At 43.2% G+C, this 19,103-nt stretch overlaps 1 protein-coding gene across 1 annotated transcript in view; it reads left to right on the top strand.

Annotated features, from left to right (window-relative positions):
* The window catches only part of SKP2 (S-phase kinase associated protein 2), a 30,078-nt gene extending 11,208 nt beyond the window's left edge, over positions 1–18,870 (top strand). Inside the window, exons 3-9 of the mRNA XM_049769037.1 lie at positions 303–446; positions 2,916–3,050; positions 4,293–4,391; positions 6,777–6,907; positions 12,321–12,372; positions 12,540–12,647; positions 17,966–18,870. Of these exons, the coding sequence (XP_049624994.1) occupies positions 303–446; positions 2,916–3,050; positions 4,293–4,391; positions 6,777–6,907; positions 12,321–12,372; positions 12,540–12,647; positions 17,966–18,179 (883 nt within the window). The 3' untranslated portion in view covers positions 18,180–18,870. The remainder of the gene's footprint in view (positions 1–302; positions 447–2,915; positions 3,051–4,292; positions 4,392–6,776; positions 6,908–12,320; positions 12,373–12,539; positions 12,648–17,965) is intronic.
* Positions 18,871–19,103: the final 233 nt, after the last annotated feature.

Here is a 19,103-nt window from a genome sequence, read left to right as displayed (position 1 = left end):
GTGACCCAAAAAACAACAACAACAAAAATCATAAAGTTAATGAATGCTGGAGTTTTATTCTCTGCTTTCTGTATCCTGGTTATTTTAATAATGGTACCATTGAAAACTTATCCCTGATAGGACCAAGAAACATTCAGCAGAATTATGTTAGGCTGATATATAAGAATATCCTATTGTATTGCCAAAGTAAAGGCTTCTACAGAATTTGCCTCAGAGCAATTAAGCAACAAGTGCCCTCCCTTCTCTGTGTTGGAGTAACAGTACCCTGGATTTACCAAACTGGCATGTCCACTCTCTCCCAGGTTCGACGAGTCTCTGTGGCAAACCTTAGACCTCTCTGGTAAAAACCTGCACCCTGACGTGGCTGGTCAGCTGCTGTCTCGAGGCGTGGTAGCTTTTCGCTGCCCACGATCATTTATGGACCAACCCTTAGTTGAAAATTTCAGGTAAAAGAAAAAACAGAAGTTCTGTCTTGAAATGGGAAATAGATTGGGAATGCTTTAAGGTTTTTATGTAGTTTGGTGGGTTTTGTTTTGGTTCTTTTTTTCAGTTTTTGTTTTTTAGTGCCTGGATTGCTCCTGACTTGGGAGGTTGGTTGGGTGTTTCTAGTGAACTTAGGGAACTGTACGGTACCAGGGATAGAACCTGGGGCTCCCATTTGCTTCTCTAGGCTTCTCTCCTTGGCCCCAATATGTCTTGTTTCTCCCCAGTCTTGCCCCCTCTGCAAGCTTTCTGTGCCAGCAGGGCTGGCCCCCAAGGTTTCCTGAGAGGGGACAGAGGTGTCTTGTGGCATTCAGGCTTCTTCCCATGATAGCTGCATAGCCAATTTCTCACATGGGTCCTCAATGACAGGGCAGATTCCCCTGCTGACCTTTCCAGGTCAAGAACAAGATCTGGGGAGTCCTGTCGGATGTTGACTCTAAAGGCTCTGACTGCATCCAGGACCAGTATGCAGCCTGCGAATATGCTTTGTGTTGCTTTGTAGACTTTTCTCTTTGACAGTGTTGTCCGGTTTTATGCCACCTCATACTTGAGTAACTAGAGACAAGCTACTGGCAGCAGCACTCGCCTGCTTTTGGATCAACAGATAGTACAGGGGTAAGGTATCTACCTTGCACACAGCTGATTCTACTTCCATCCCTGATGCTGCATATGGCACCAGAAGGGGTCTCCCTGAGCAGGGTTGGGTATGGCCCAAGAAAAAAACAAATAAAACTGAAATAAAAGCTTGTTTTCCTTCCTCTGAGCTCCACTCTGGTGACATGTGTTATATTGGGCTGTATCCTTTTTTTCAAAGGCAATTTTTGGCCTGAGGCCGGAGACATAGATCAGTGAGTTGAACACATGCTTTGCATGCAGGGGACCTGGGTTCAGTCTCCAAAGTGGTATACAGTCCTCTGAGCCCTGCCAGAAGTATGCCCAGGGCACTGAGCTGGGAGTAGCCCCTCAGTGTTACAAGTGTGTCATCCCTCCGCCCCCAATGAAATTGTGTCTGTTTAAACTTTTCTGTTATTTGGTTTTTGATTTGGGGAGCCACACCCAGTGGTGCTAGGAGCTACTCCTAGTTTGTACTTGAGTAGCACTCCAGTGGTGCTCTTGAGACCATTCTAGGGATGGAACCCAGGGCCACATGCATCAAGGCAAGTACTGTACACAGAGCCAAATCCCCAGACCTGGGTTGTTTTCAGGAAATCAGAAATCTACTGGAATCTAAGGAAAACTTGGAGGCATTTATGCAGAGTGCTTGTTATTGTTCAGAACTCTGAGCTGTCCAGACCAGGAGGAAGATAGGAAGAGAAATGGGCCCAGCAGAACATTCTCCATAGGTGGGTTGGGGTTTTAGGCTATGAAGTCAAGATATCCAGATGCCACTGGGAGGAAATAACAAAGCTAACCCAGAGAAAGGAAGGGTTGGGGACTTAGGTGCAGAAGAGGATGCTGGGGGCACTGGACATGTAGGAAACCCTAATCTCATGCCCCATGCCTTTAGAACCCAGAACTCAGATGTGCCTTCTATCTGGGTGGGGCCTTATTCACAGCCAACAGCCTTTGAGAGGTACCAGCAAGGGAGTGGGCAGGGTGTTTGGAACAAGTTCTATGCATTTTAAGCCAAAGGTAAGTGCTACTTTTGTGACAAAAGCACCAAAAGCACAAGCAGGTGTAAACTGTGTCTGTAGCAACTCAGGCCAGTTGCCCTTGACCAGCTATGTCTGCCCACCCACACTTCCCCTTCTCTTCCCTTCCAGAGGTCTCAAACTCAATTTCCCTGGGGGCTGCAGGAGGCAAAGTCGGGGTGATCCTTGAGTGCAAAGTCAGTAGTAAGCCTTGAACATTGGGGGGTGTGAACCAAACAACTAAAACAAAACAAAACAAAAAATATTCCTCTAGGGCAGGACCACAAAATGTTGTACGGAGGGCCGAAGCTAAGAGTTTGCTACACAGTTTCCTCCTCCTGTTCAGTCCAAATCTCCTCTGGCCCCTCCCTGAGAGCATCCCTCACATCTGACTCAGCCTGCTTAGTACATTGTGGCTGCTGTTTTGTGTGGTCCCTATTGGTGTGCCTGACTTGCCCCTCTCCCCCCCCCAACCCCCATGTATCGTGTGTATGCCTCATGGGCTTTGTCTTCTGGACATCCACATCTAGCTCATTCCTGTGAGGCCCCCACTGGTTCCATTTTCGGAGGGTCCTGCATTTGGCAGTAGCATGGAACAGAAGTTCTTTTGTATCTAAAAATCAATGAGGGTGGTAGAGAAGGCTCTTTGCTTAGTCATAACTTAAGAACCAAAGCACAGCTGCTCCTGGGAAGGACTGCTGGCATGTTTGAGAGGGGTCAAATGTCTAGGGAGATGATCCGATCAGGACACACCTGTCTTGGCCCCTTATGGAGCCCCGTTTTCCTCTCTTCTGGGTTCAGCCCTTTCCGGGTGCAGCACATGGACCTGTCGAACTCCATCATTGAGGTGTCCGCCCTCCTGGGTCTTCTGTCTCAGTGCTTCAAACTGCAGAATCTGAGCCTGGAAGGCCTGCAGCTCTCGGACCCTGTGATCAAGTGAGTGGCAGCCTGGTTACACCCCACCACATGCCTGTTTGTTCACTAGTTCACCCCAGAGCTTAGTGGTTTCATGTTTAGAGGTCACCAGAGCACACTCAGGGATACTAGGGGGTGGGAGGTCCGTGGTGCTGGGTATCAAGTCAGGGCTTGCCTCTGCTCTACTACTTGGATCATCTCCCTGAACCCAGGCAACATTCCATTATCTCATTCCTGTTTCCTGACTAGCTGGGGTGCCTTCTGTCCTTACGAGATGGTCCCAGCAAACAGCCACTGCAAGTATTTTAACTCCTGAAGACCTCTCCAGGACTCATCTAGGCAACAGAAGTTTATTGGCTATCTGGAGGCCAGCCTTATGCTGGGGCTTAAACAAACAAAGATGAAGACAGGTGCAGTTTGTGGGTGGAACCACTAATGACAGCACCCTGCTCTGTGCTGGTGATGGTGTGGCAGTCAGTGGCTGTAATTACAGTAGGGAGGGCAGCCATCTCAGAGGAAGTGAGTCTTCCGCTAAGCACTGAAAATATTTATGTAGGAGCTTTCCAAGTGGTAGGATGGAGAGCTTCTACCCAAGGTCGGGTGCTCTCATTTGGGACGCTTCAGGCCTTAGAAACTGCTTGGGCCTGGAATTGGAGTCGTGGTGACAGAATTGAGAGGGAGATGATTTGGGGTTGGGGATTGTAATAATGAGAGGTGACATTTATTGAGCACTTACTCTGTGCCAACTTTAAAGGGATTTGCTCTCATTTGGTTCTTTGATTAAATCTGTTTTCCTTATTTCACCCATAGGTGGCAGAAATGAGATTTGCACCTGGCAGTGGAGTTGTTGCTCACATGCCAGAACTCTTGCTCTGCATCTCCCAGTTAGCCAGCCCAAAGTCTTGGGGAGGGGAGATAGGAGGGCAAGCCAGGGTGTACCAGGTGAAAGTAAGGTGACTGCCACCCGCAGCAGAATTTGGGGCCGTTTCTCAGCATGCCGGGCCCTGTGCTCAGCTCTCATTTACAGTGGGTGCTTTATTTGAACCTGCTGGCAAGAAGGTAGACCCCTTTTGCCATTTCCCAGATAATCAAGTGGAGGCAAATCACTCCACTGTGCATCCTCCCATGATATGTGAGCTTAACCTCAATTCTGACACACCAACTAACATGAACATGAACTAACTACTTCATGTTTTCTGCAGGAAGTCGTACAGCAACTCAGTGTCTTTGATTTCTTTCCCTTGGCCGTTTTTCTTTTTTCAGTATCCTTGCACAGAATTCGAACTTGTTGCGGCTCAACCTTTCAGGGTGTTCTGGATTCTCTGAGTTGGCCTTGAAGACCTTGCTAAGCAGCTGCTGCAAGTATGGAAGTTTTGCAATTTGATTATAGCATGTTGCTTCAAATGTGTAGTTATTCCTCCATCATAATAGAATTGGGTACATTTTTTTTACTTTATTTAAAGAAAATGCTTCACCTTCTTGATGTAGTGGCCCAATACATTTGCTCCCATATTTGTGAGAGCAGAGTTATTTTAAAAGAATAGAAAATAAAAAGGAAGAAAAATTAAAATTTATGAAAATTATTGTACCTCCAATGAGGTCATTAAGACGTTGGCAGAAAGTTTAGTAAGCTCTGTTGTTAGCTAACCATTCTGTTATTTCATTTGTTTCCGAGTATCCGGTGACCTTAGCTACACATTGGCATCTAAATTAGTGTGTGCCTATGGGGATGACAGCATCAAACAAATGAAGTTGTCCAAGAATTCAGAGCACTATCTGTGATACTGTGACTTTTGTGTGGTATGTTTTCAGCTGCCAGGCCCCCGGAAGTAGGAGAATGCAGTGGGGGATGGTGCCCCCACTCACCCAAAAAAGCCCTGGTGATCTGATATACCCGGAGTTTGGTCAGATTGGTGTCTCTGCAGAGAATTGTAGAGGTGGTTGTAGGTGAAGCAAGGGCCATAGACAAAGTGCGATTATGGGTGATGGATGCAGCAAGTGTGGCTTTGGCAGGGCAGGGGCTCGGTCCATCCTCTCCTCCCGAGATTGCCAGCTTTCAGCTGTGTGGCTGGTATAGAATTGGGAACATTTGTAAAAGCTATTGTTTGGTTGATTTGGGTTTGGTTTGGGGAGGGGGGGGCGGGAGCTCATATCTTGTGGTGCTCAGGGAGTTACTCCTGGCATTGTTTGGGGGAGCATATATGGTGCTCTGAATCAAACCCAGTTTGGCTGCATGCAAGGCAAGCTCCTTACCCTGGATTATCTCCCTGACCCCTTTACTTGTTTTTAACATGCTAAGCGCTTTCTTCAAACTTTCTAATAAGCTCTTCATTTGGATAATACAGTATCCTTTTCCCTCCAAACTCTATTAAAACCCAGAAGCCAAATCAATCAAGTTTGCAATAGGTACTTATACAGTTAATCCTTTTTCAAGAATGGTCAAAGCAAGAAAGATAGAGAAATAGTGTTTATCCACAGTAAGCATGATTGAAACTAATATATTCCCAGCTTATATAGTTGGGATGTTTTTCCCTCTGTAATTGATTTCTCTAGACCTAACCAACAGTTTTTGATTAAAACCGTAAGTTTGGTGAATCCATTTAAAACATTTAAAAAAAAATTCTTTTGGGCCGGGCGGTGGCGCTAAAGGTAAGGTGCCTGCCTTGCCTGCGCTAACCTTGGACGGACCGCGGTTCGATCCCCCGGTGTCCCATATGGTCCCCCAAGCCAGGAGCAACTTCTGAGCACATAGCCAGGAGTAACCCCTGAGCGTTACCGGGTGTGGCCCAAAAACCAAAAAAAAAAATTCTTTTATATTGTGAAATCAGCATCCACATAAGGCAAGTTACAGATAGTGAGAGGAGGGTATGGTTCACAGAATACGCAATAGTGTGTGTGTGTGCTCTCTTTAATTGCCTCAGTCTTTGCTAGAGCACTGTATTTATGTTTTATCAATGTGCTGGCAGAAGGTTATCTTTAGATAAGAACGTTGTTAGAAGAGAAAATATGAAGCGCTGCACTGTTCAGGTATGTGAGGAACAGGAAGTAGTTTCGTTTCTATATGGTGTCTCTGAATCTCACCCTCACCCACTGGAAGGAGAGAGGCAGAATATGGTGAAAAGGGCTTCGTGAAATACTGTGTGGCACACAATGTCCATGGCTCATGATTATGAATCTCTGGCAGAATTCATCAGCTTTTAAAAACATCTCAGATGAGCAGTCAGTCTGGTTGGTTGAGAAAGAACAGGGAGGCTAGAATTTCCACCTCCAGTCCTGGAATGAGGTTGGAGCAGTCCCGAGGAAAGAGGAGCGCTCCTCTCCAATTCCACCAGAGGGCAGTGTCCACCAAGACCTGGGCACAGATCCCCTGGCACCTGTTAAGGGCACATCTGGTAGGGCAGTTTGGAGGGAAGTGGAGGTCTGGCTGTCAAAGGCGAAGGGAGCTTTGGCTTTGCCTTATCTTTGCAGCTGCAGACTACAGTATGTTGACTTCATGCATTCTTTGTTTTTTTGTTTTGTTTTGTTTTTGTTTGTTTGTTTTTTGGGCTACACCCGGCAGTGCTCAAGGGTTACTCCTGGCTGTCTGCTCAGCAATAGCCCCTGGCAGGCACAGGGGACCATATGGGACACCGGGGTTCGAACCAACCATCTTTGGTCCTGGATCGGCTGCTTGCAAGGCAAACGCCGCTGTGCTATCTCTCCGAGCCCCAGGCTTCATGCATTCTTTACTCTCCCATCCCCATACAGATTGGACGAGCTGAACCTCTCCTGGTGTTTTGACTTCACGGAGAAACACGTGCAAGTGGCCGTGGGGCATGTTTCTGAGACCATCACCCAGCTGAACCTTAGTGGTTACCGGAAGAATCTTCAGAAATCAGGTAAGATCTATGGGCCACCAGCTCCTCCACCACGGCAGCAGTTGTGGGTTCGACACAAGTCTCTCCTAACACCCCTTACCCCTCCCTGAGACTCCCTCATTCCAGCTCTCCAACTGAGTCAGTACTCATTGGCAGGGTTAGGTGAAGAGCAGCCAGTGTGCGGGCTGGCATTACTATTTGAATCCCCCTTTAAAGGTGGAAACAAGCCACTCTTATTTCTTTCACTTATTTTTGCTTTTTGGATTATACCAGGTGGTGCTTAAGGCTTTCTCTTACCAGGATTCAGGAAATCCACAGAGGGTGCCACAAATCAAACTAGGGCCTGCCATTTGCACAACAAGCACTCTACCTGCTGTCTTATCTTCCCAGCCATCTACTTACTCTTTATTTGTTTGTTTTGTGTTTGTTTGGGGGCTATACCCAGTACTCAGGGGTTACTCCCGGTTATGCGCTCAGAAATCTCTCCTGGCAGCCTCGGGGGACCATATGGGATGCTCAGTGATTGAGCCCAGGTTAGCTGCATCCAACGCAAATGCCCTCCCTTCTAGCTGTGCTATCACTCAGTCCCCATGTGCTCGCTCTTGACCCAATGAGAACACAGGTCCCTTCAGCCATCGCTGAGTATGATGCAGGGTTTCTTCACTAGGGGGAAGTATTGCAGGCCAAGGAACAAATATTTGGCAACCTCTGCAGAGGCTTGAATAGTCTCAGCTGGGTGGGGTACTACTGGCTTCTAGTGTGCAGAGGTAGGAATTCTCAGAAACAGTGCTTAGAATGGCAAAACACCACCCACAGATCCAAGCTGGCTATTGTACTGAGCCTGAACACCTTAGGTTTGTTTTGGGGTCTGAGAGAACAGTGAGCACAAGGCCACAGAAATCAAGGGCAGTGCGCTATCACACCTGTTCTACAAGCCTCAGCCATTTTTGCCCATTATTGAGAAACTCCTCAATTCTTTCCATGCCCCCCCTCAATGTTGCTTGGCATCGTATTTTCCTATTTTTCTTTCCAGTTTTTATTTAAGTACATGACAATAGTGTTAATAAAAAGCTTTCATGCATAATATGTGCCTCTTCCCCCCTTAACACACACACAAACACACACACCACACACACCACACACAATGTCCTCAGCAACCTTGAAACCTCCACTCCACCCACCACCTTGGTAGGTAGGGTGGTCTGAGCCATCGGCCAGTTGTTTTCATTACTGTATATTTTTATATTATATACATGAGCTTCTATAATTTCTCCCTCTCCCTCTGCCTGACTTCTCTCAGCATGATATCCTCTGGTTTCATGAATTGCAAGATTTCCTCTTTTCTTGTAGCTGAGTCATCTTCCATTGTGTAGATGTACCACGGTTTTCTTTACCCACTCATCTGTTCTCAGGCACTGGGATGGTTTTTAGATCTTGGTTATTGTGATAATGCTGCAATGAGCATGGGAGTGCAAACGTCTCTTTATTAGTGTTTTTGGACTCTTACAGTAGATGCCAAGAAGTGGAAAAACTCAGTTTTTAATTTTTTGAGAAACATCCAGATTGTTCCCCACAGGCAACATGACCACCAATAGCCAGTGAGGGTCCCTTTATCCCATTCAACCTTGCCAGCACTGGTTATTTCTCTTCTTTATTTCAGTTGTGTGTGTGGGAAAGGGGGTTAAGATTTGAATTTTGGGGTCATAATCTGGTTGTGCTCAGGGCTTACTCCCAACTCTTGTGTTCAGGGCTCATTTCAAAGCAGTGCTCAGGGAATCATTTGTAGTGCTGGGGATTGAACCAGACTCAGCTTCATGCAAGACAAGCACCTTAACCTCTGGACTTTATCTGTCTGGCTCTCTTTCTCTTCTTTTTGATGTGTGCTGATCTCATTGGTGTGAAGTAATATCTCATTGTTGTTTTGATTTGTGAAGATTGAGAAACTCTTAATGCATTCAGACAAGTATTTGCAGGGGTGGCAGAATCTTTGCAAGAGGCTCCCTTTGCCATCTCAGTCCAGGTCCTAAACCTCATTAACTGAGCTCCATACTTCGATCTAATCTCATGCAGATAGCTCTGTGTGTGTGTGTGTGTGTGTGTGTGTGTGTGTGTGTGTGTGTGTGTGTGTGTTCATTGTATTTAATTTTATGAAAGATGTGTTTCAAGCTTTTACAGAATATTCTTTGTGTTGTGTGTATGTGTTGTGTGTGTGTGTGTTTTGTTCATTGTAGTGCTTAATTTTATGAAATAGATGTGTTTCAAGCTTTTACAGAATGTATCTTTTTAGAACTTCAGTAGCATTTGAACATCACTTCTCCAGGACGTGGCTGTGTGCTCTGGTGAGATATCTCTATATAAGAAGGGGGCAAGAAGGGAAATGGACTCCCAGGGATGGAAACTCTGAGGGAAAGAATTAGCCTTTGGTGAACCTGAATGTAAATAGATGCTTTGATGCTTTAGAATGGTGCTTACCTGAAACGTAACATGATAGTAACTCTACTATACATTTATTTTTTTTAAAGAATGATCTCATGCAGACAAGATTTTGAGTTGGAATCTTGGCTCTGGACTGAAAGACAGGTAAATGATAGTATGATTCTATCCAGGGCTACTGAATGGGCTAATAACTATTTGTATAATAAAGTTTTATTGAAATAGAACCACTCCACGCCCTTAAAAACGGGGATGGGTTTAATGCATATTATCAGTATCAGAGTTCCATTCTTATGTGGGACCATGTTTGAAATTTTTGTTCACCCTTAGTCCAAAGGCCTATTTTCCAACAAAAACATTGAACTTTTCTCAAAAATAAAGTATGGGAAAAACACAGAGATAAAACAAATCATCAGTTCTCTCATCAACAACTTGACAGCTTATTTCCCATAATAGTATTTTTTTAATGGTGGGACATAGTTTTTTGTTTTTGTTTTTGTTTGTTTGTTTGATTAGGGTCACACCTGGTGGTGCTCAAGGGTTATTCCTGGCTTTGTGCTCAGAAATCGCTCCTGGCAGGCTCGGGGGACCATATGAGATGCTAAGATTCAAACTACTGTCTGTCCTGGATCAGCTGCATGCAAGGCAAATGCCCTACTGCTGTGCTATCTCTTCAGCCCCTAATGTGGGACATAGTTTATAGAATACTTTGTGATAGGATTTATTACTTAAGGGGCCCCTTCACAGAGCATCGGCCTCAGCACTTAGGGTCTAACAGTTTCAAGTTTGAGGGTGCTTTTTAATCTTCAGAAAATCCGTTTTCAGCGACTCTATGCATTTTCAGCAAATAGATAAGGAATCACTTTGTAGTGACATCATAATTTTTCAAATGATTTCCTTGAAAGATGGATGTTGAGAATTACTTCCAGTCTTCCTATTTTTATCAACAACTTTGGACAAAGACAAATACCGGCTGGAGTTTCTGAAAAGTCACTGATTCTCTGCAGTTCTCAGGTTTTGGGTATCGTCTCACCAGATAGCCTTCTCCCAACCAGCAGCATCTGCCAGTTAACCTTCTCCTCTGGAGAGAAGCAGATGGGGCCCTGTTGACCTTTCCTTCCTGCTTCTCTATAGAGCTTGTTCTGAAATGAACTGGTGTTTCAGAATAGTGGCGACACTCTCTGTGGGCAAAAATGCTCTTAATTTTTTTTCCCAAGGTTAGGCTTAGAACACTTTTCCTTTGTTCCTCTGAAAACAGATAGTCTATTGATGGCATGTTGGCAAGCACAGTTGGTCCTAAAAGCCTCCATGCCTGCTGGCAAGAACAGGCACAGAAGGTAAGATGAAAGTGTTTTCTTGAGGAGCTCAGTGCTGGCCATCGGTGATTTTGACTCTAGAGCCTTTGACAAGGGCACATGCTAATCATTCTGTGGATGAGCCTTTCTATTTCTTTAGGCTTGTAGATTAGGACTGGGCTCTCTCTCTGGGTTCAGGGAACAGCTTTGCCACTTAATGGGTTATTTTTGGGCAGGCCTTTTTTTTTTGTTTTGCTGTATTTTTGGTTGTGGGGGGACACTCCTGGCTCTGCACACAGGAATTGGGGTACCATGTGGGATGCTGGGAATCGAACCTGGGTCAGTTGCGATGCGAGGTAGGAGCCCTTACCTACTATACTATTTCACCAGCCCCAGCTTGTCAATCTCTTATTGCTTGATTTTCTCCTGGATAAAATAGAAACTCATTGAAATCCACCTGTTAGAAACGAAGAGCATTGAATTCTCAGCACATGGTGAGAATTCAGTCATGGCTGGGCATTACTGTTATGTCTTGCACTCTTGCAGGGCAACACTGAAGATGCTCTTAGAATTGAGAGCACAAGCACTGAATGACTTCTCATGAGGGTCTTAGATTTGAACTTGGCTTCTCTTGTTAGGCATTGTGCCTCCTCTATACGTGACCACCTCAAGACATGGGTTTCTAAGATTCCTTAAGCTGGAGTTGGTCTCCAGTTGTGTGTTGCATGGAATAGAAGAATTTGGCACTAGCTACTGATTTTTGACCCTTCCCACCCTAGGACAGCTGGAAGGGCACTAGCCAGGGTTGGGTGGAGAGTTGGTGTCAGATTGTCATAAATGATGGGATTTTCTTGATAGCCAGTTGGTTGGCTGACTGGTGTGTCACTGGATCACTCAAAATTTCTTGGTGTATGTTTTCCATTGAGTCACTCGAGTAAATTTATTGAACCAGGCATAAAGCCCTTAAAGGGGAGGAGTATGACCTGAAGTGGAAAAGACAGGGTCACACTTGGGAAGCTGGGAACATCTTAGAGAAGGAAGCCAATGAGAAACCAGTTGTCATACTTCCTGAGAGGAGCAAAAGATCATGGAGTGACACGGAACCAGAAGGGAGGTGACAGTTGAGTGGAGAGTGGAACAAGTGAAGAAGTGGACCTCCATAGAGTACATGGGAGAAAATGTTCCAGAACTGAGGACCAGCAGTTAGAATGGCCTTGAGATGGACAGCTGTGTGAAATCTTTCTGATTTTGTTATCAGTTGTAATTTTTAATATCCCATGATTTCTCTCTTTGATATTAAATTCTACTAAAATATATTAAATGATATCTCATTTTTAAATTATACTTGATATTAAATGATAGGTAGGGTTTTTTTTTTTTTACATATAGTGCTGTTTTTTTTCCTGTTGTGAATGAGATCCTTTTCCTTTTATCAGTTATTGGTCATATAAATGTCTTTGATAGGTTGTTGGTATCAAGCCATTTTACACAGTTCTATTGCTCTTCCCCATTAAAACTAATGTGCTTCTCTGACTTTCCATGGGTGAACAATCCTATGTGCCACGCTGCTGATTTTGTTTTCTCTAATAGTGTAGGCCTCTCACTACCTTCATCTGAACTTGGAATGGCACATGTGAAACATAGTAGTATTTCTAGCTGCTGTTCTCTTCTTACTCTTCATTTAATGGTAACTATTTTTTTTCCAGATGTCTCTACCTTAGTTGGAAGATGCCCCAGTCTTGTCCACCTAGACTTAAGGTATGTTCAGTTTTTGTCTATTTGTTTTAATGAGTGATTGGGTGATCCTGACTGCTCATTGAAATGAGTTAGGAATGGAGATGGCTGAACTGAGGATGTCAGCAGTAGGCGGTTACTGTCTTCTCTGGGGTGAAGTGTCTTGAACCTTGTCCTCTGCTCTTTTGCAGTGACAGTGTCTTGATAAAGAATGACTGCTTTGAGGAATTTTACCGTCTTAACTACCTCCAACACCTGTCGCTCAGCCGGTGCTATGATATAATACCTGAAACTTTACTGTAAGTATTTTGGTTTCTTAAAGCTGATAGAAAGGAAGGATCAAGAGAAATAGCGTATCTGTTATACTATTGATCTGGCCCTTAAAATCAGTCATTATTGGCAGTCTATATTTCAAATTTAAATATCATTATTAGATAACACCATATGGCTACTGAAGAGCAGAACTAAATAGAAAAACCAATTAAGCCCAGAGCAGTGATACAGTAGATAAGGCATTTGCCTTGCAAACCCCGATTCGATCCCTCCTATAAGGTCCCTCAAGCCTGCCAGGAATGATTCCTGAGTGCTGAGCCAAGAGTAACCCCTGAACACTACTACTACTGGGTGTGGTCCAAAAACAAAAAAAAAAAAAGAAAGAAAGAAAAAGAAAAACCAATTTAAATTTTTGCTCTACAGGTCTGATACCTTTTAAAATACCTAGCAAAGAAATAGCATCTGACAGTGTTGGCACTGATGTGTGCACTCAACATTTATCTCTGGGCTGTGAGGAGGCCTGACTAGTATATCATGTCAGTGTCTGCTGCAGATTGGTAGAAGTAGAACACAGCCTGCCCCTGCAGAGACCTCGGACTAGGATTGAAGAGGCTGATCAGAGTGGGGGGGGTTTTCTCCAGAATTTTTCTCAACTCCAATTGGTTTAAATGACCTAACTCTGGGCTTAGAAAGAAAAGTACCATTGTCCTCTAGTCATGCCTGATGGTGACTGGATGAAGATCAGAGAAGACGGAAGAGAGAAGGAACGAGTGTTGTGAGTTTCTTACTCTCTGAATGGAGGAATGATTGAGGTTACCCAGAAAATGAAATGATTTGCTGGAAGCTTTCTTGGTGACTGAGCTGGATCATCCTTGGTCACCTGGACCAATACACTATGATCTCATCTCTGGTAGCAAGTGAGAGGACCAACCTTTTATACCAATCTACCAACTTCCATAGGGTTGTGGGAGAGTGCTAAGATCCTGCTTTATTTTAGGCTGTGCCCAAGTCATTCTGGGAATAGTAGCTATATTTTCTAGGACTGGAAAGATAGTACAGGAACTAAGACCTTTGCCATGCACCCGCTAATCACAGTTCTCTAGTGTAACATAAGGTTTTCTAGGAATGATCCCTCAGCACTGCCAGATATATCCCCTCACTCCCCCTAAAAAAAAACAAAAAACAAAGCTTAATTTTCTTAAGGTTTTCCTGTCTCTCATCCAATAGTGCTGGAAAATTTTTCCTCATGTCAAATACCTGGCAGATTTATGAAAACATCCAGACATCTCCAATTTGGTTTTGGTCTGCGCCTTTCTTGTTTTTCCAGCCAATAAGTCCCTGCGGAGGCTATTTTCCTGGCCAATGTAACTCTCTGTCCCAATCATAGTGCTTAGCTCTGGTTCCTTCTCAAGAAGGTAGGAAAAAGGCAACAGAAACTGTGTAGCAGTGGCTAGTTCAAAATAACTATAAGTTAGGTTCAAGAATTTACTCAGATAATTAATAATAACTCAGATAATTAATAACTCAGATCATTTAGTTTATGGAACCCGCCAATGGAATTATGCAATCTAGCAATTGTAGGTTTAATCACTCACTTAAATTCATCTTGTAAATTAGGACCTGAGTTTTTCATTTGGAAAAAATGTTGCTTTCTGTGGTGCTTAGAAGTAGAGACCTAAGTTCATCTTCTACATGGACTCTTAGGAGAGCTTCTTGCTCTTCAGATTTCTAGTTTCTAGAACTCCAAGGAACGTCTCGAATTTGCCCCAAAATGTTTCTCTATCATCATTCTTTCCTTTCCTTATCCTCTGGGCTTCTGGATCTTTGCATATGAAGCCCACTAGGGAATTCAACTATCTTTCCTTTTTAGTATCTTTTCTCAAGATAATGTGTCCTAAGTTTATTCTTTGACTCTAGAGAACTTGAAGCAAAGCAGAGACAAATACTTTGTCAAAAGCAGAAGTTAGGGCAAGGCTTTTAGTCTCTAGGTCTTCCTGTTATTATCTTGAAAACAAAGATGCTTGCTTAGAATAAAGCCTTGATGGTTTTTGGACACAGACCTGAAGTCACACACCTACTGTTAACTCTCACTGCTTTATTCTGACGTGGGTAAAGCTTGCATTTTAATGTAAGGGGGGTGAATGATGGTGGTGGGAGAAATAGCAAGGTAGTGTCAGGGAGAAGTATGGAGAAGAGAGATACAAGGATCATCAGGGACACCAGATATCAATCAAACCCAGGTGGGTCTTGTGCTAGCAAACGATATACCCACTGTGCTATCTGTCTGGCGCCTGCTTAAAATTTTAGGGAAATAGCTCATGGGGCTAATATGCATGCTTTGTAGGCAGGCCTAGGCTTCATCCCTAAGAACAGAGCTGGGGGTGGCACCTGGGCACTACCATTTTGTGGCCCCCAACCCACATTTAAAGATGTAGTGTTTGGGGCCGGAGCGATAGCACAGCAGTAGCTCACAGACAACACAGAACGGACCCCGGTTTGAATCCTGGCATCCCATATGGTCCCCCAAGTCCAAGAAGGAGTGACTGCTGAGAGACTTCTGAACACAGAGCCAGAAGTAACTCTTGAGCACCGCCAGATGTGACCCAAAAAAAAAAATGTAGTGGTCTTTCCTTTTGGGGACTGTCCCTGTACCTGTGTCATCCAGCTTACACTCTCTGCACATGACATCTTGAGTCTTCCTGGGGGAGATTAATTTCTTCCCAAGGCCTTTCTCAAGAAATGCTGGCATTTCTTCTACTGTCAAGCCTCCTTTCCTTGCTCCCTCTTCTCAGTGCTGCCTGTTGCAGAATGATGTACATTGACTCTTTGGATATCCCTGGATTATTATTAACCAATTATCTCTTGGTTATTAGAGTTCACGTCTGCTCACATTTCTTTTAAGAGGGCTTTAAAATTGGATGTGATCGCTATCATCTTAAATGATGGAAAATTAAAGAGCTGGGTGTTGTTTTTGTTTTTGTTATTTCCTTTTAATTACTTATTCCAGATATTAGTAGCCTTAAAGGACACCTCCAGTTGATTATTTTCTGAGTTTTTGGTCTCATACGATCGCTAGTTCTGATGACCCTTTATGACTAGCAGGCATATTTCATTTATTTGGGTAGTATTTTTCTAAATTACCTTACAGCTTGTCTTCAGCTAATATCCTTGGTTTTTCAGACACTTTGTTGCATGTAGAATAAATCTATTTGGAAGCTCAAAACACTAGGATTGTGTTTTGAGCATAGGGAGGGTCTAAGGTTGATGAACTGAGTTGTGGAAGCATCAGTGTCTTTGACATCAGGAACTGGCTAATGTGAGCTAGGTTTTAGGAAGATGCTTTGGCCTTGGTATAGGGAATAGATTGGAAGGGGGAAAGATAGCAGATAAGGTGTTAACTTCTATAAGGAAGTTTTGTTTCGTTCTTGTTTTTTTTTAAGGTGGGTTTTATGCAATGGTCTGGGTCCACCATAGCTATTACAAGCAGTGCTAAGGGAACCATGTGGTTCTAGAGGTCCTCGAACTTGGAGTCCTCTACATGTCAGGAATGTGCCCCAGTGTTAAACTCTGTCGTCCCACTCCAGAAGAGTTTGCTTAATTAAGTACTAGAAACATGAAACTAGAGGCTGCTTCTCTTCTCTAAGTTATAAGGGAATGTGGTCCTCAAGCAGAACTAAAGGTGGGAATTGTTTTAAATATTTGGTTCATACACCTAATTTTTATACCTTGTACAAAGGGTCATGTTAAACCTTTGGTGAACCTAATGGTAGGATTTGTTTTTGAACAGTCAATGCTTGACATAACTGTACTATGAACAATGTGGTAAATCAGTGTTAAAACAAAAATTAGGGGGGAAAATTGGGTGAAACTGGGATCACAAAGTGAAAAGTGAAAACCCTGCTGTCAAACACCTATCTCTTCATTGATCTATAATGGGATTTTTGTTGAAATTCCAATCTAAATATTGCCTTTCCTGAGACTTTGTACTATGTGTCCCAACTTGGAGCAAATACAGATCAGAGAGATGAATTTCTAAGCATACAGAAGTGGTTAAGAAGAAAAAAATCAATTACTAAAATGTATTTGCTTTAGGGAGTAGGTAGCCTATTTTTGTGTGTGTCCCCCTGTTCCACTATTGACCATGTTGTATTTCACCTCAGATGAAATACCTAAGCGGGTCAGGCTCATGTGACAGGGAAAAATAAACCAAACAGTTGGACACTGTTATGTAGAGAAGTTAGGTGTCTCTCACCGTCTATAAAGATGTGATGGTCACTCTTCATTGCTCCTGTACCCAACTAACTATATGTAAACCACCCATATCTGAAATACCTTAGTGAAGGCCTGTATATACTGGATTGTTGGCTACTGACCATAATAATAAAGTATTCAGCATGCCAATATCATCTTTCAAACAGAAGATGAATTTCAAATGAATGCCAACTCCATATTTTTTTTTGTTTTGTTTTGTTTTGTTTTGTTTTTTGGCCACACCCGGTGTTGCTCAGGGGTTACTGCTGGCTGTCTGCTCAGAAATAGCTCCTGGCAGGCTCGGGGGACCATATGGGACACTGGAATTCAAACCAACCACCTTTGGTCCTGGATCGGCTGCTCGCAAGGCAAACGCCGCTGTGCTATCTCTCCGGGCCCAACTCCATATCCTTTAACTGTACATAGTCTTCCAGCTTATTGCTGCTTCCAGCACAGTCACACCCTTCAGGACTGATAACAAGGAAGAAAGGAAGAGCCTTTAAGAAACTAATGCATAGTACAGTTTGATCCTGGCTCTCTGTGGCCCCCTGATGTTGGCCTAGTTTCCCCAACACTGTGAGCACAAGCCTTCAGGCCCATACTCTCAGGATTCCCCAGGATTGGGTTTCCCAGCATTTCTGAAGAGACCTCCCTTCAGAAACAATGGATTTTTAGATTGTTAAAAATCCAACTGTTAGGGCTGGAGTAATAGCACACAGGTAGGGTGTGTTTGCCTTGTACACAGCCAAAAGACACAGGTTCAATTCCCAGCATCCCATAAGATCCCCGGAACCTGGCAGGAGTGATTTCTGAGCACAATCCATGAGTAACCCTTGAGTACCACTGAGTGTGGTACTTCCCCCTCCAAATCCAACTGTTGCATAGTGTGCACTTATGTTCTCAAGGCCACATTGCCCAAGCTATGTATCGCTTATGCCTTCTGGGTTGATTTACCTCATCACTGTTTGCAACTTAGGTTGTCTGTTCAGTTTGCATTTTACAGACTGGGATACAAATTATAAAAATTAGGTCATGTAACCCTACTGGAACAGTTTCTATAGATGTTTCTCTGAAAGTTTCTCTTCTTTTCCAGTGAACTTGGAGAAATTCCTACTCTAAAAACACTACAAGTTTTTGGAATCGTGCCGGATGGTACCCTTCAACTGTTAAAGGAAGCCCTTCCTCATCTCCAGATTAATGGCTCCTATTTCTCCACCATTGCCAGGCCAACCATTAGCGACACTAAGAATCAGGAGATGTGGGGCATCAAATGTCGGCTGTCAATTCAAAAGCCCAATTGTCTATGAAGTATTTATTCCTGGATGATGTATCTTCTTTGGAACAGGGAAACAGGCAGGAAGCCCATTTGCTGGAGCACTCAACTATTTTTATCCTTGATTTTTCCCTATGCCTTCACCCTCCAAGTATATTTGAAAAACCCTTTAAGAGAAAACTATGATATATAGTCTGTTTTAAATGACTGTTAAGAGCTGTCACTGCTCAGCCTTTAAAAGCCTAAATGCTAGGCCTTGTGAAGTTTTAGGAGAGCAAACCTGTAACTTTAAGATTGCTTAAAGAACAAATTTTGAGCCACCTCTTTCAAGTGCCCTTCTTATTTAATCTATTTCGAATCGAGTTTACAGATTATCAGGCAATCATCTTTCTAGCCTCTGTTAACTTACGTTTCTTGTATTTAATCTGTCACTATCTTTTTATGAAACGTAAGTTGGAAGAATAATAAGCTGTTTGTCTTGAGTTGAACAGAATCCTAGGACAGTAGCAGCTAAATAAAGCAAGTTTTTCTGGGGCTAGAATATTATGTATCTCAACTTTGCCTTTAGATGGGAAATTTGATTAATGGAAATAGCACCTTAAAACCCAAATTAAAAGCCAAAAAATAATTTTTTTTAAGAAATTGGTAAAACATTTGAAAGCCTAAGAGACAATTTTTTATGTCAGGTATAAGGATCTCTAACACACATAAATCTCTAATGTACCTTTTCCCAGAATTCTAATTAGCTGAGGAAGTGCTACTCTTGGTTTCAAACCTCATGATAAAATTATGTTATTATGGGTTTTTTAGCTTGTAAAAGGACTTGCTTTTAGAAAGTTGTTATAACCAGGCAGTCTTGTTGGAATACTTAACTTTTCTCTGCCTTTCTTTATTGCTGAGTTATTAAGGTTATTTTTATATTCCTCTAAAATCAAGTATTTTAAATTGTATTTTATTT

This window comes from Suncus etruscus, chromosome 2 (genome assembly GCF_024139225.1).
Source record: "Suncus etruscus isolate mSunEtr1 chromosome 2, mSunEtr1.pri.cur, whole genome shotgun sequence".
Lineage (NCBI taxonomy): Eukaryota > Metazoa > Chordata > Mammalia > Eulipotyphla > Soricidae > Suncus > Suncus etruscus.
The sequence above is the reverse complement of the archived record's forward strand: the minus strand, read 5'-3'. Positions and strand labels throughout refer to the sequence as shown.